The following is a 14,361-nucleotide window of genomic DNA, read 5'->3' on the forward strand; positions in this document are numbered from 1 at the left end:
CATTCAACAATGCAAGTGCTTGCTTTCACGAGTTACTCTGTCCCCATTCCTTTTAGTGTTTTTTTTTTTTTAAATTTACCTTTTTATTTCAAATAATTCCAAGTGAGTTATGACAAAATTAATTGAACTTGCTCAATTTTCTAAAATAATTTAATGAAGACAGGCTGTATAATACATAAGGAAATACTGGTAACATACCATATAGCAGGTAAAATTGGGCTGATACTAAAAGCAATGTATTATCTAAAAACATGTAATATAAAGGAAGCCATATACTCATACCTCAGTATAAACTTTTTAGTTAGCATTGATCAAATTGTCCATCAAATGTGATTACACCAAGGTATACACTTTGCACATAGGATTCCTGAATTAATAATGAAAACATTACTGTGCAGTCTCTTCAGTTAACACAAGAAGTATCCATTCATTCATTCATTTATTCATTCATTCTTTGATTCAGTAATATTTATTAGGGGTTTGCTACAAGTCAGATTACGTTCTAGGCAGTGAAGACACAATCTTGTACAAATTAGACGAAATTCTTCTTGTAATGGAGCATTCTAGAGGGGGAATGAATGGATAATTAAACTGTTTCTAGCAGAAGAGATCATAACAAATGAAACACTATATTTAAAAATCAGTAGACTCTATCAGATATGGCTTCCAGAAGACAGAGAAGAGGAAACTCACATCCTAAGAGAGTCTGGTCGTAGAATTTGAAAGGTCCTACTTTCAGAACAGATTGTCTTCAGTGGCTTATGTTTGGTCTCAGTACATGAAGGTTGTATTCTCTCTAGCCATGTTTGTTTTAATATAAAAATACAAGTGGTTTTTTAGTTTATTTTCAAAACCAAATAGTCACATGCTGCAGACACTCGTTGAAGATGCCCCCTGTTCATCTTGTGTCTTCTTAGACCCCGAGCACAATGATGTGTGTCCAGAGGGTATTCAGCCTCCAGCTTGTCAGGCAACCAGCAAGAGATCTCACTAATGTGCAAAGGAGGGATTGAAATCTTAGTTTTACTTGAAAATAAAATGCATATTACGTTCTTAAGACCTAGGGATTTAAAATGCAAACAATAAATGGCTCAATGTCTTGCTGCCGAGATACAGAAGTGTAACACGTTAAAAACAGAAAGCCAAACAGGACAGACAGGACAAAATGAAAAATAAAAATGACCTGCCCACTCAGTCCCTTTCAACAAATTTAACCATAGTTGAGGATTTTTTTGTGATTCCTTTCAGAAAAGAATAGTGTTTTTTAAAACTTATCTGTGTGTATATATGTGTGTGCACATATTTACATAATAGGAATGTGATATTATAATAAAAAATATATATTTGGTTTTTGTCTCAGTTCCTGGCACAGAGCTCCTAAAACACTTGGATCTTCTAAGTGAGAAGAACTGGAAAAGGTGCCTTTTGTTATGCTAATCAGGCGACTTTTGGAAAATCCCTAGCTAACCTGAGGATGGGGCTGGTTGCCAGGGGAACCAACCAGTGATTAGAAGGTTGGATCCCTGGGGAGGGGAGAGGGGTTGGAGATTGAGTTCAGTCACCAATGGTCAGTGTTTTCATCAATCATGCCTGTGTGATGGAGCTTCCATAAAACCCCAGAAGAACGGGTTCAAAGAGCTTCCAGGTTGGTGAACACTGGAGGTGATGAGAGAGAGGCGCACTCAAGGCAGGGAAGCTCCACACCCTTTCCCCACACCTCGCCCTCTGTATCTCTTCTATCTGGCTGTTCCTGAGTTACAGCCTTTCATAATAAAGCAGTAATCTAGTGAGTGAGCTGGTTTCCTGAGTTTTGTGAGGTGCCCTAGCAAATTGGTCAAACTGGAGGACAGAGTTGTGGAAACCTCTGATTTATAGCCAATTGGTCAGAAGCACAAGTGACAACCTTGACTTTTGATTGATATTTGAAGTGGGGCAGTCTTGTGGTAGTAAACCTGGGAAATCTGATGCTATCTTAGAGTAGATGGTGTCAGAATTGAGTTGAATTGTAGGAGACCCAACTGGGGGTGGGTGAATTTCATGGTGGCGTGGAGAAACACATTACACACACTGTTTTAAAACTTGCTTTTTTATGTATAATATCTTAGCCAGCTCTCAGATGAGTATATCCAAAGCATCTTTTTAATGAGTATTTGTTGGTAATTTAGAGTTTATTTAACTAACTCTCTTGCTTGTATAGCAGTGGCAAGTTTTTTAAAAAGAAATTTATATTAAGTATATTTATATAATAATATCATAATAGGGAGGTTAAGAGAAGTAAAATGAGATGTTGTGAAAGAGATACTTATATTGGGTGGGAGACCAAAGTCTAAATCTGTCATTTCTGTCGCTTGGCTGTGGTGCCAGGTGGCATCTCTGGTCCTCTGTGCCTCTGTGTCTGCCGGTCCATGAATTCTGCCAAACACATGGAATAACTTAGTTGGAGAAGTAGACTTTGGATGTTTCTGGGGATCCTGCTTATTTTAATAATCCATTAGGAAACGTGGAGCTGTGTCATCAGATTCCTTCCTTAGAAGACTTTATTTAGTCTGCTGTCAGGCAGGGAGGCATGTAGGTAGGTCATTCAATAGTGTGACAAGTGCCTGGCAGAAGCTTGCTCAGGGCGTTGTGGCAGCAGGTACAAGGGCACTCAGTCCACCTAGAAGTGTGGTTGTGTGTGTGTTGGAGATGGTGATAGAAAACTTCTTGGAAGGACTGCCTAAGCTGAGTCACTAACGTACATGGGAGTTACCTGGGTCGAGGAAGGCAGGAGGGCGTTCCAGGCCAAGAAGCAAAGAGGTAAGAAACAGCGCGATGAGTCAGGGGACTCACAAGTTGTTTAGTGTTGTCAGAATATAAATCTTGAGGCAATAAATGAAATGGACAGAGAGCTGTGGCTGGAGGCCTTATACATCATGATGAGAGGCTGGGAAGTCCCCCTTAAGTCAAAAGACATGCATGTCTTTCTGTATCAATTCTAAATATTTATCATCACTCTTTGGAACTCTGGAAAACATAATTCCTTCTTGTGCTGAAACTACGTTGAGCCAACTGTTAGCTTAATTATCTATTGCTGTTGAGCCCAAGATCTTCGGTTTGGTGTCTGATTTCACATGGCTCTCCAGAGTACCCAGAACCTTAATTAGCCGTGTCACAGATGGTTGCCAAGCTCACTACGTGGGAGCACTGAGGGATAGAGTAGGTGAGTGAGTTCAAATCCATCACCACTATCAAAAAGACAACTAAGAAGTTGGCCTGCAGCATCTTTTGATACCTAAGACATCCCATCACTGTCATCACCATGATTTTATAAAATGCAGGAACATAGTCAGTCCACGTGAAATATATTGCTTGTGTTTGAGTTAAAAGAGAGAACAAGATGGAATGGGAGTGTAGTGATTTGATCTCATGAGTTGATACTTAATTTTACTTTGACTTCTGAGTCTTTTTACATCTAATGATTCTTTTTTTTTTTAATGTTTGGCAAAACCATTAGTTACCTAGTCTAAGGTTGGGGAAGGGCACTGGATGGAAACAATTTGAAACGAGAACCTCAAAGTGGAATACTTCATGCCTTTACTAAAAAGATATAAATTCGTTCTAAACACAAAATTGGGTCTAGAAATAAACATTGTGGGGAAGGTGTGTTTTTGTAGAAAGGATGGCATTATTGCCTATTGATGTCCTCACAACTCATTTATTTATACAGTTTTACTTATTTTTTTCCACACATAAAACTTTTTCCTGAATCATCTATAACAAGATTCCAGGAATATATGTTAAATATGTTGCTGTAGTTTACAGTTGTCATCTGTGATGTTTTATTTAGCCGAGTCTTTTTTTTCCCTGCTCCCTGCACAACACGGAACACCATATGCCATTGTCCCCATCAGGAAGCAAAGGTTTCCCTGGTCGGTGCCTGTGCCTGTGTTTATGCCACAGAGGAGCTGTGGTCCAGTGCCATCTTTTATTGATAAGGCCAGCAAAGGAGAAATCTAATGAAATTATCAAAGCTTTGAATTAATTATGAACTTGAATAGGAGAGCTAAGCTCTCTGGAGCCAAGGATCTCATTACCCATGCACTCTCATTGCATTCTCTTCTGGAGCAGAAGGCATTTGCAGCTACAGCTCTTAGCTTAGCTTTGGACTTTATTCAAACTTGCAAAACTGACATCCTCTTCTTGCTACAATGTGGCTGCTAACGTCCATGATGATTAATTTAATTCTGCTCTGGATCTACAGGAGATGCCAATAGGTTTTCTCTACCTCTTCTGCTTTTTATTATTTTTCTTTCTTTTTTCCCCCATCAAATTGGATGTCATACAAGTTTTTATCCTTTTGGGGCAATGTGAGAAAGAGAAGCTTTCAGAATTCAGGTGTAGCCTCACGGAATATAGTGATTGATTTAAAGTTAAGAACTATATTATATCTACTATGTATACCCAGGATATTTAGGTAAGCACAAAGTCAAATATTTCTTCTTTGAGTTTTGAACACCAAATGGAAGTTTTTCTTGCTTGTTTCTACTTTAGAATTAATAGTGTAGCAATAACTTCCATGATCTTAACAGCATTGTTCATATGTCTAATGTGTGTTGTATGGGAACTACAGAGCTCACTATTTGGGTGTTGCTCATAGGACTTATGGTCCCTGATGGAAAGTGGTTAATGTTTGCTTTACAATTCTGGTATTCTTTTCCCTAGTAATATGAAATTCCTTCCTTCCTTCCTTCCTTCCTTCCTTCCTTCCTTCCTTCCTTCCTTCCTATCTCCCTCCCTCCCACCCTCCCACCCTCCCTCCCTTTCTTTCTCTCTTTCTTTCTCTCTTTCTCTTTCTTTCTTTCTTTCTTTCTTTCTTTCTTTCTTTCTTTCTTTCTTTCTTTCTTTCTTTCTTTCTTTCTTTCTTTCTTTCTTTCTTTCTTTCTTTCTTTCTTTCTCTTTCTTCCTTTCTTTTTATCTTTCCCTCTCTTTCTTTCTCTGTCTCTGTTTCTCTCTCTCTCTCTTTCTTTCCTTTTTCTTTGGTGAATAAATCAGCTTCTGACTGTTTTAAATCTATAACAATAAGGTTTCGACTTACTATTGGTGATGATTCTTTAGTATTGTCATATAGGTTCAAAGCATCTCATGGCAAGCCTTTTCTGCTTGCTTTTGAGACCCATTATTTATGAATTCCTAAGCTGCAGCTCATCTGTCTTAGTAAACTACAGGCCACTGGCAATTTTTGTAAGCAGTGACTAACTTTGCTTTACAGAGTCAGTGTTTTGAGGTTTTGCATAGTGGGGGATGGGAGAATGAGAATCTGCTTTTCCTTTTCCTATTTACTTTCAGTGAGTTTTTCCCCCCATTTATTTTCTCTATAGGCAGCTGCAATATTTAATTCAGCCTTTGGAAGTTTTTTGGTAAGTAAACATGGTTTAATTTGTCTATGATAACTTTTGCTTTGTTGTTGTTTGTTTGAAAGATTTAGAGAAAATTGGACTTATTTATTTATTTATTTATCTATCTATCTATCTATCTATCTATCTATTTATTTATTTATTTATTTATTTATTTATTTATTTATTTATTTATTTATTTTTTACTATTTGGTTAAATATAAAAGTTCTTGAATCCTGTCATGTGCCATTATCCATGCCCTGAAAAAAATTAGTAAATAAAGGAAACGTTCTTTTACAATATAATTTGGAGGCTTGGGTTTAATATTCCATTTAATACGTTCAAGGAATCAATTAAAACACTATGTGTCTCCTTATAGAGGTTATATCAATATATTGATCGTTTAATGAGGTCCTTTAGATTATTATTATTTTGTATCATGGGACTGAGGATTTGGAAAAGGAAACCCGACCCAGCTGGTCAGAAAGAGAATGCTAATTTACTTGTTGACATGTCATTTATTTTGTACATTTCACTGTCAAAGAAGCTACTGTCTTGGCTACTTCTGAGAAATCTATGTGAGAAAAATTTGAAATGAGGAAATAACTAATGAGTAATTTGCAAGAAAATGCAGTATTTTCTGCCATGTGAACCAGAAATTGTATATAAAAAGATTAAAAATAGTTCATCTTTCATAAGTAGAACTGATATATTTATAAGGACACTACTATTTTAGCATTTTCAATCATTATGTTTTAAACAGATGATGTAACAAAAACTTGGTTTGTATTATGAAGGAAAGAGAAAGAAACTGAGTTTTCTGTCAATTGAGTAGTTTATTTATGCCCTCCTAAATCTTTGTTAAATTCAGGAAGGTAAATCAGAATATTGTATTTTTAACTATATAAATCATTAACAGATATGTGGTATAGTGATTTACAAAACATTGAGAATAAAATCAGTGAGGTATGTAAACTGGTTCATGAGTCTAGGCAGAATGTCAATTACTTCTATTTAAAATACTCTTTATGTCACTTATTATTACATGTATTTAAATGCAGTTGAAGCTTTGAGACATATTGTTACGTAGTGTTAATTCTGCACAGTGCTATATATAGCTTTTAATGTCCCAATGTTACAGAGCTTTTAATAATGTAGCTTCTGCAAAATAATATACTTAGATCCTATCTTGTTTTTAAAGAAATAGTAACGTTATTCCTGATGGTATATTATTCAGTTTTAAAAGAGAGATTGTAGAGTCTATTTAATGAAAATGATCCTTTGAGCTCCTTACTTTATACTTGGTAATATTTTATTATCATTATGTTGCGTATCCAAGTATTATTTTCTATATGTTGTCCCAATTGACAAAATAATATCTGTAAAATATGATCTTGCTGGAAGCCAACTTGTAATATGGTTTGGATTCATGTATATCCACTATCAAAACATGGTTTCCTCAGCTGGAGCTCTTACTCTCTAAAATGTCTGGTGTAATTGAGAAAACAAATTTGAGGCCGTTGTCTGAGTAACAAAAGCAAAATCCACTGTCCTTTGGTTGGAGGGCTGGCTCACTAAGTACAGTTTGAGCATTGCACTGACTGCGTGAACAATAACGTATGATGATACGTGTTCTACCTGGCCCAATTCTTTGGTAAGATCCAGTGAAGTAAAACTTGTGCTAGAGATTCTTTAGGATTTTTGTTACACTCTTTCACTTTTAAGAAGCTATGCATTCTCATTCCTTGGTCTTTTGCTCTTTTTCCTCTCTACCTTTTTTTTCTTACATTACTTAATCAGTCAGAAGTGTTTATTGATCTCCTGCACACAGAGGTAGTTTTCTAGTAGCTGTAAAGTGCAAAAAAAAAAAAAAAAAAAAAAAGACATGGGTCCCACTATGGTGTGGCAATAACAGGTAGAAAAAGAAATACAATGTAAAAGCTAACAAGTCAAACAGAAGTTACCAGATGATGTATGATTGAAAGGTGAGACTCTGAATTGAAAGATCCGACAGAAACAATTTTGCTCTTGGGCCTTGAAGTATGTTAGGACATAGTAGAGAAGAGAGGAGAGGAAAGGGCGTGAGCAATGACAGAGAGGCAGTCGTGTCTTCCATTTTTCATTCCTCTCCCTTTCCCTCCTTTTTCTTTCGTAAAGTTGAAAATTACCAGAAATGGTTGAGAATAAAAATTATGATTGGCGATGTTTTAGTCCCGTGTTATAAGAGAAATAATTCTATTTCTCTTTTACCCCTCTCTACCATAGTTACAATGAACCTTAGATTATCAACTGTGCACAAGTCTAAACTAAATCAATTAGAATTAGGTTTAGTTTACTTAACAGAAAAAAAAAATAGTGACTTCTACAAGATAAAGGTTTATTACTATATTATGTAGGATCTGGAGGGATCCTGTCCAGGTATGATTATGGGAGCTTCATGGTCTCATTGTGAACAGAGATACCTATCTTTCTCCTCCATCATCTGCAGCATGCAGCTTCCTTCATCAAGGTTGCCTCATGATCCAAGATAGCTGCTGGAGCTCCAGCCAAAAAGATACCTGGATAGCAAAGTCTTTACCTTGAGAAAGCACAAAAGAGCCCCCCTAAAAGCTAAATCTGCTTTCTTTAAACAGAATTCCTGGAATTCTGACACCATACTTGCAGTAGCGTCCTACTGCTGAACTTAGTCCTACGATCCTGCCTCGCCTCTGGAGAGGTTGAGACGTGTGGCAATTTGCTAAGAGCTACAAATTGGATTTCTGTTACTAAGGAAGGAGAGAATGTATCAAAGGCAGCTAGAACTTTCTGCAAATGAGCAGTGTACATCAATTACCAAGAGTTTGAAGAAAGATAAAACTCAGTTGAATGATATGAGAAGGTTTCAGGGAGAAGTTGATGCTTGAGCTAGGCTTGGGAAAAGGACTTATTTTAGAGGGAAATTCCAAATGATAGCCTTCATGTTTTATTCTGTTATTGTTAAAGGCTGGTACTTGTTAGAGGGTTTTATATATATATATGTAAATGAAAAGTATCCAACTATCCTTAAAATTTAGGATTATGGGTAGTAGTATGGTCTCTAGAGTCAGACTGGGTTTAAATCCCTAGTTGACTGAATACCATCCTAACCACATAACCTTTCCTATATATAAAATAGGGTAATGATAGTACCTAAACTATACAGTTGAGGTGAGGACTTAATGGGATAATCTAAATATATAATCTATATAAAATTCTTATATGATGTAATAAGAATAACTGATTTTGTCCAAATTCTGTTTGTTCGTGACCATGGACATTGATTAAAAGGAAGAAATTGGTCATCTGTGACTAAGCCCTGTAATTCTAAAATACACTGATTCAATGACTGTCCTCTAGTTATGAGTGACCATTTCTTTTGTATTTATAAAATGAATTCTGAAAAAGGCTATTTACTTCAGATTGCATTAAACCTTTAAATGAAAAGCTTTTATTAGAAGAATTTTTGAAGAACTCTAAGGGCATTCTTGTTGATTTTCAGACATCTGGGTATACCAAATAAAATACTGTACCTATTTATAGCTAGTTTAATAATGTCCCAGGTCTAATTAAAACACAGTGTTTTTAAGAACTAATTGTCACAGAAAACTTTTGTTTTTAAATGTAGCTAGGCCAGTAATAACCAATGATAGATGAATTCAATTTACATAAATTTCAGACCAAGAGAATATTTTAAAATCATGCCACAGAGGATTGCTTTAAGAAGTTAATGTCATTATCTCCTCCTCTCATTTAAAGTGTTTGGTTTACAATAATTGTGGAGCATAATAAGTGTTTTGAGATTTCCCTCTTGATGAGATTTTAATAATATTTGATAGTCCATCACCCTGAATAACTAAACTGTTATCAAAATTTATATATACATTTTTTAAAATGTAAAACCATATATTTCAAGTTCAACCATTTCATGTGTTGCTTCTGCATCAAAAGAAAGATTAAAAAAATAGATTTAGATATTGTCAACTTTTTGAAAAATTCCAATTGAAAAATCATTTCTTTTTAGAAAGATTCAACTGTGTTGAAAAAAAATTGATCACATGATTTGTTAGACCTTAAGCATTTTTGATTTGGAGGCTAAATTCAGTGTTTCCATGTCTTCAAGAATTATAAGATAAAGTCTAAAAGGAAAATGTAGAACTTTTTCTTTTTAGACTCCTTGGCTTATTTTATTTTTGGTAGCTCCTACTTTTAAAGAGAAACCCTAGTGAGTAACAAAGTCAAAATACCAAATTGAGTTTCTGATAGCTATGTTGTACAACATTATAGCAATTCATGGCAACATAAATTAAGGATTTCTGAAACAGTAGCAAAGAGTCTAAGCAAAGTTAAATCATTTTGGTGAATGTATAACACCTAGTCTAAAAAACATCTTTGAGTCACTGTTTACTTTCTAAATCTCTTCATTTAAATGATCAAGAATGGTTTTTTATACAATTCTCCTTTAAAATAGTCACTGCCTGAACCAGAGAAGCTATTCTAAGATGAGTAATTTTCTTTCTTTTTTTGCCAGACCAAGGGTTAAAAGAAACTCCTTACCTTGAGCTGAAGAACTAGCCAGCACATATTTTTCTTCCCTTGCTCGATTGTTCTGTCTTCCCTCTTTGCTTTAGCTGGTCTGCCGTTACTACTCAGCTTTGTAGAAAGATTTGTATAGTTAAATGATGCTATTACAGTTGTTGAAAGAAAAAAGTCTCAATCACAAATGCCATGTTTTAATAACTTGGGATATGTGTTTTTACCTTCTTTAGTCTTCCTTTCTTGTACAGAAATGTGCTCAGCCGCACTCAGAACGGTCAGAGAGGAAGCACATTAACACTGTTACTAGTTGGCTGCTGTGTACCACTGCTCTTTAAAAATCAGATCAAGAATCTCAAATGTTAACAAAGAACGTTAAGGGTGGTACCATGTAGGACACAATTGTTAATTTGGTTTTCCTTTCACCTAAATCTAGGATGTCAATTTTTAATTTAGTTTATGGAATACTCATTTTGTGCAATACTGAAAACCTTGCCAATTTTTTTTTTTCTTAACTTGCTTAAAATCTTAACCAACCCAAATCATTCAGTTAAAGTCTTGGTTTCCCCACAGAAGTTCCTGACTTGTTTGTAAAACGGGTTTTTATTTTCATTAAGCTTAAATGCCAGAACAAATGAGCAAACAACTGAAGTTTTGAGCAATATTCAGGACCACCTTCCAGGATGTTATTTCAGGTTTATCCTTTTATTGCTAAGGACTTGATAAAACCAGGATTTAAAATAACTTACCCTGGGCTTTAAAATAACTTCTGAGCTATATTCAGACAATGGGAAGCTGATTTCTACCTTTATAAAACAGAATCAATCCATCATCATGCTATGCATTTTATTCGATCACCAATTTGGGCAAATAAACATTGTAAAAGCTGGATTTCTGAGAACAGACTACTTTCTCTTAAAAAAAGAGTATTTTTCTATTTTCTCAGAGTCAGCTAGATTAAAGGTACTTTTCTGGGTACTGAAGCAAATACACAAAACATAAATACGTGAAAAAATAAGTAACAGTAAAAGAATTAAGAAAAGAGGGAAGACAGGAATCACCTTGAAGGTAGTGTCTCCCAAATTTCAGGCACCTTTATGACTTTTGCCATGTCAACTTATTATTTGTATTATTAAATTAAAAAAATTTTTTTTAAAAATTTTAATTTATTTTAAGGCAAAACTCAACATCAGCATGACAAATAAAAACCAGTTTTGTCATGAACAGCACATAACTGAAATCAAATCAAATGGAAAAAAAGCTGTTGTCAATTTGCAGCTAAACTCTGTTGCTTACAGAAGGCTCTGTGTCCGATTCCTGCCCTCCTTTTGGTCAAAAGTGAAGTTAGCGTCAGTACCAAACCAAGAACTGTCTCCTCCTACAATCTGAACGATTGAAAAAAGATTTGTTTTTACAAAGAGAGTAAGTTTTATCACTAATTGTCTGTGTGTCCTGTAAGTCATCTTGCTTTGACCTCTACTTTGGACAGCAATGTTCTTAGACTCTGGGAAGCACTGGTCTCTAAGGTCATTTCTCAATCATTTCAGCAAAAAAGTGAATTAAAACCGTTTGAAGAGGTCAAATGAGGGAACCCTCAGGATCAGGGACTCTGGCAACATGAACGTGTTCATGTGTCTTTTATTAGAGTATTTTCTACCTAACACTTGTCCAGAAAAGCAGTATGCATGTGTGTCTAACATGTTTATAGAGGTAAAAATGCGCTGTAATGCTCAAATACGGAAAACCCTGTATTAGCTACATTTGGATTTGCTTCTCAAACAAACTCTTGTCTAAAGTATAGTTATGTTAAATAAAAAATGGTCTTTGTTACTTTATAAAAATGTTCAGAATCCTTACCTACTCCATTTTAGCGGCATGATGTTCTTTGCTGTCCGACAGGACGTGTGTAGCAACTAAATGCATTAGTCACAGTGACCATTTTTCTTGCAAATTTGTGACATAGATTTAATTATAGAAATGACCAGCAACTTACAAATTTAATTTTGGTGGAGGCTGAGACAACTTTTTTTTTTTTTAATTTTAATAATGATGGATTTTTTTTTAAAGCAAAGATTTTATTACTATTTAAAGAAATCTACTGGTAGAGAACTAGCCAATTGACTGAAGTTATTTTATTACCCTTTAACAAATGCCATGTGCTTTCATTTTTATTTGTATTAATTTTAAAAATGTCATCATTCCCAAACTGGAAAAGTATGTGCTCTTAGGCTCATTTAGGTAAAAATGAATAAATATAAATTTGGTGGGGTGGGGGTAGGATGTTTGTAAAGGGCCTCCTAAGGAACGTGATCCTAGTAGTTGGTTGAAAGCAAGACTATTTCCTTAATTTGAACCCAACTGAACTGCAGAACTACTTAGTCTATGGCCTTTAGCAGGAGATACCCATTAACCACTAAATGATGATAATGAGGTGGAGAACTTTTATTTCTCTGTTTCTATTTCTCCAAACTAAAAATTTACTATGATTAACCTGGTGATTAAGCTAGCATTTGGGGAATGTGAGGATAATAGTGTGGTGAGCCAAACAATAAAGTTTCCTGTCTTCATCTGCGTTACAGATTCTTTTTTTTTTTTTAATGCCTTTATTTATCTAAAAAATTTTTTTTGATAGACTTAATTTTTTTAGGGCAGTTTCAGGTTTACAGCAGAATTGAGCAGAAAATACAGAGTTCTCACATAGCCCTCCCCATGCACATGTATATACTCCCCTACCCTCAACATCCCTCATCAGTGTGGCATATTTGGTACAATTGCATCACAGATTATTAAGGTGAGAATATTAAGTCCAGTGACTGAAGGGTGGGGAGGAGGTAGTAATTTTCCATTCTTAATATTCCTCATTGACTTAGACCCCACTGCCATTCCCAAATAAATCTGGGCATGGGAAAAGAAGCAGGAGGGCATCAGAGGATGCATTAACTGTGTAAACTTGTGGATTATACCCACCAAACAGAACCATCCCTTTAATTACTGGTCTTTTTGATGAAAGTAAAGCTAGACATCTAAACTCCACTGTGGACTCAGGTTTTCATGTAAACATCTAGCACTTCTAAAAAACAATGGTTTGTGTTATTAGAAATGGCAGATTGAAGAGAGAGGAAAATACCATATGGTATCACTTATATGTGAAATCTTAAAAAAAAAAAAAAAAGACAAGTGAACTTATTTACAAAACAGAAGCAGACTCACAGACATAGAAAACAAAATTATGGTTACCAGGAGGGAAGGGGGTGGGAAGGGCTAAATTGGAAGTTTGAGATTTACAGGTAGTAAATAATATATATAAAATAGATAAACAAGTTTATACTATATAGCGTAGGGAACTATATTCAATATCTTGAAGAACCTATAATGAAAAGGAATATGAAAATGAATATATGTATGACTGAAACGTTATGCTGTACACCAGAAATTGACACATTGTAAACTGACTACATTACAATAAAAAAAAATGGGCAGAGGAATAGAATTTTTCCGCAGAAGACATACAGATGGCCAATAGGCACATACAAAGATGCTCCACATTACCCATCATCATGGAAATGCAAACCAAAATCAGAGTGAGATATCACCTCACTTCTGTTGGAATGGCTGTTATCAAAAAGGCACAAATAACAGATGTTGGCAAGGATGTGGAGAAAAGGAAACTCTCGTATACTGTTGGTGGGAATGTAAATTAGTGCAGCCATTATGGAAAACAGTATGGAGGGGCCTCAAAAAACTAAAAAAAGAACTATCATGTGACCCAGCAATTCCACTCTTGGATATTTATTTGAAAAAAATACAAACACTAATTTTAAGAGGTACATGCACCCTAGTGTTCATAGCAGCATTATTTACAATAGCCAAAATATAGAAACAACCTAAGTGTCTATCAACAGGTGAATGGATAAATAAGATGTGGCATATACACACAATGGAATACTACTCAGCTATAAAAAAGAATGAAAATTTGTCATTTATAACAACATGGAGGGTACTATGCTAAGTGAAATAAGTCAGACAGAAAGACAAATACTGTGCGATATCCCTTGTATGTGGAATCTAAAAAATACAACAAGCTATTTGTAATATTTGTAATATTACAAAAAAGAAGCAGACTCATAGATATAGAGAACAAACTATTAGTTTGGTAAGGGATTAAAAAGTACAATCTACTATGTATAAAATAAATAAGCTATGAGGGGAAAGGACAGGGAGGGATAAATTAGGGGTTGGGGATTAAAAGACCCACGTTACTATATGTAAAATAGATAAACAAGGACCTACTGTATAGCACAGGGAACTATATTCAATTTCTTATAATATATAATGGAAAAGAATCTGAAAAGAAAAAAGTATATATATGTATGTATATGTACAATTCAATCACTTTGTTGTACACCTGAAACTGACATTGTAAGTCAACTACACTTC

At 35.0% G+C, this 14,361-nt stretch overlaps 1 protein-coding gene across 2 annotated transcripts in view; it reads left to right on the plus strand.

Moving 5' to 3' along the window:
• SLC10A7 (solute carrier family 10 member 7) overlaps positions 1 to 14,361 on the plus strand; it is a 222,701-nt gene that overhangs the window by 65,643 nt on the left and 142,697 nt on the right. Inside the window, exon 5 of one of the 2 annotated variants that reach the window (XM_010954577.3) lies at positions 5,358 to 5,396. The exons of the other annotated variant lie outside the window; for it this stretch is intronic. Coding sequence (XP_010952879.1) covers positions 5,358 to 5,396 — 39 coding nt within the window. The remainder of the gene's footprint in view (positions 1 to 5,357; positions 5,397 to 14,361) is intronic. 2 annotated transcript variants of the gene reach the window in all.

Source organism: Camelus bactrianus, chromosome 2 (genome assembly GCF_048773025.1).
Source record: "Camelus bactrianus isolate YW-2024 breed Bactrian camel chromosome 2, ASM4877302v1, whole genome shotgun sequence".
Taxonomy (NCBI): Eukaryota; Metazoa; Chordata; class Mammalia; order Artiodactyla; family Camelidae; genus Camelus; species Camelus bactrianus.